This window comes from Dryas octopetala, chromosome 1, assembly GCF_963921425.1.
Source record: "Dryas octopetala chromosome 1, drDryOcto1.1, whole genome shotgun sequence".
NCBI lineage: Eukaryota > Viridiplantae > Streptophyta > Magnoliopsida > Rosales > Rosaceae > Dryas > Dryas octopetala.
In genome coordinates, this window is record NC_141366.1 from 10,524,470 (window position 1) to 10,527,417 (window position 2,948).

The 2,948-nt window shown below is 34.2% G+C and overlaps 1 protein-coding gene across 1 annotated transcript; it reads left to right on the top strand.

The window, feature by feature from the left end:
• The first annotated feature begins 201 nt into the window (after positions 1–201).
• Positions 202–1,802, top strand: LOC147297688 (uncharacterized). The gene is made up of 6 exons (XM_086229275.1): positions 202–318; positions 400–573; positions 655–762; positions 848–917; positions 1,017–1,115; positions 1,713–1,802. Exons 1-6 carry the CDS (start codon positions 278–280, stop codon positions 1,800–1,802), a joined length of 582 nt encoding a protein of 193 aa, XP_086085401.1. The 5' UTR covers positions 202–277.
• The last annotated feature ends 1,146 nt before the right edge of the window (positions 1,803–2,948 follow it).

Below are 2,948 nucleotides of genomic sequence, written 5' to 3' on the forward strand. Positions count from 1 at the left end.
TAATTTTAACTGATTTGGGTGTTTTTAAAAGCTACCTCTAACATATATTGATAATTGAACCTAGAAACGTGCCAAAGGAAAGGGCGAGAAGCAAAATAGGGGGAAAGAGATTGTGTTGAATCTTCAAACAATGCCTACGCCACTGAAGTTGTTGTGCATGTATGCACAAAATGTATTGAATGATGGTCAGACAATCAACTTTTTAATAGAGGCAGATGTTTTTGGGGCAACTCGTAAAACCCACCTTCTGTGTGAAGATATTGTCCAATTTGGTGGCATGGTTGAAATATCAGCAACCTGCATTGTGGTTTACATGAGGTATTTAATGAAACTACTTTTCTATACATATTTATATCCAGCAAAAGAGATTATGCAATTACTTACGGAATATTTTTTTAGGCACCTCTACGATGTGGTAAAGAGGTCAAAAATGCTAAGTATGGTTGGTTTTGTTGACCCTGCGAGAACTGGTGCGATAGGGTGTGGAAATGTAACTGAAAGATCAAGGTACTTGGCAGATAGGTTCGCTGGATCTCGTGATGATAAGATTTTTTTGGTCCCTTACAATTCCGGGTAAGTTAATCATTTATGTGGTCATTGTAAATACTGATTTCCAACCATATAAGGTATTTAATGAGAATTATAAATGTGTAGATATCATTGGATGCTGACTGTTATCAATCCGGACAAAGAGATTGTCTATTTCATGGACCCAATGAGAAGACGTCTGATCGGCGATGAATGGAAAACTGTGGTAGACAAGTAAGTTGATTAGATGCCTCATCAGTTATAAGTTCATTTACATATATCAGCAAGTGTTAAAATCATTTGGTTTTTCATGCGATAGTGGGATTAGAATCTTCAATGCTCAAGGGAATAGGCAAGGGCGTAAGGCAATAATCTGGAAAAATATGGCGGTAGGTTGGCTTGTTTGTAGTTTGCTTTAAAACTCAAATAACAGATTGCTAAGTGGACTGTATATGTGCTCATTCTAATTAATGTTTATTTGCATTTAGGGCATTCCTCAACAGCCAAGTGATAAGGAGTGTGGCTATTTTATTATGCGTTTTATGAAGGAAATAATTGAAGATGAGAGCTTAGCTTTTGTGACTAAGGTATGCATTAGTGAAGTATAAGTAACTTGGCATTATGTTGGTCATGTGAACTCTGAGTAGTGATATGAAAATTGTCTTTTACTTGGAAATGTTGAAATTCTTTTCTTTGTTTTGTGGCTGAAAAATTGGAAATGTAGTAAAGGAATAAAAGGAAACAAATTAGCTTGGGGGAGTCTGTTTTGGGTGCATGCAGATTGGGAATACTGGGTGGATTCTTTCAAACTTGTGGAAGTGACCATGTTATATAGCTAGGCCCATGTTTGATGATCACTTGTGTGAATTTGAGGTTGATTTCAGTTTGATTCTAATTAATGTAGTTATGCACTTATATTATTAATAACAAATTCATGAGTGGTCTGGTGCAATTTCTTTAGGCCATTGGGGGATTCTGTTTTGGGTGCAGTTAGCTTAGGACATTTTGCTGGTTATATATGTGTGCTTGATTCTTAATTAATGTAGTTGTGCACTTATATCATGAGTTGTCTTGGCCTTTTTTACCTAAGGGGCATATTGATTATTTCTTTATTGGATTCATTATGTTTTTATTTTGAGTTGAATTTTCTTTTTAATTACTACTCCATTTTTGCCTTGTTTCAGTGGGAGCGAAGGAAGGACAATACTTATACCCAAGAAGATATCGATGAAGTCCGGACTGAATGGGCAAACTTTGTGGGGCAGTATATGTAGATCGAGTAGAAGGTGGATTTTTGACGTATAGCATTTTTGAACTTGATTTTGTAGGCCATGTGTTTAGCTAGACTAGCTTGGGGTATATATATATCATTGATCACTTTGCTAGCTTCTTTTGGGTGCTGCCAAGATTGATAGCTAGGCTTAATTAATTGCTAGATTAGATTGATGGCAGCAAATTGGTAGATTACAAACTTGATGGTTGATTTTTGAGTTATAGATGGTTTTTGTGTATGGCATGGCTGGTTGTGTGAATAGCATTGGGTTTAGAGAGTAAACTACATATATACAATTACTAGCTACCTTGAAATTCCTTTTAATATTTGGTACTTTATCAATTCCAAAATCCTTATTTATTGTGGATTAGTTTAAATTTGAGCAAATTGTGATTTTGTGAATTAATGTATAATTTATTAAGAATGTTAACATTATAAAGGGAAACATGCTACTTGGAACAATGGTGTTGTACCAAAAACACCTAGCTAGCTATTTCAGGTACTGCGTGCATATGTGAACCAAATGTAAACAGGAACATTTTACAACAATTTTTCTAACGAAATCGTGGTCTGTAATATTAACTTACAATAGTTCCATATTAGAAACCGTTGTATAATCCATAACAATACCACACAAACCTTAGAAAGCCGATGTATCTAATATCTAGAGACATCTAATTAAACTTGAAATTAGTATCTTACACAACGGTTATATAGTTAAAATCTGATGTTCTTAAATTCATAATACAACGGTTTCATATAAACACCGTAGTATGAAAAACATATATACATCTCAAACACCTATTTTTAGAATGATCTATACCACGGTTAGGATCCAAAAACCGTTGTTTTAAGGAGTATTTCACCTTGTGTTTATCACTAAAGTAGTTGTAAAATACATGTATTAGTAAACGTAACCGTTGTGTATATATATACTCAACAACAGTAGCCTTTAAACCATGAGATTTTTAGGATGTATATACAACGGTTTTTTTGTCATTACCATTGTGGTAATGTAATGAAGACAACGGTTTCATATAAACACCATAGTATGAAAGACATATACACATCTTATACACCTATTTTTAGAATGACTTATACCACGGTTAAAATCCAAAAACCGTTGTGTTAATGAGTATTTCACCTC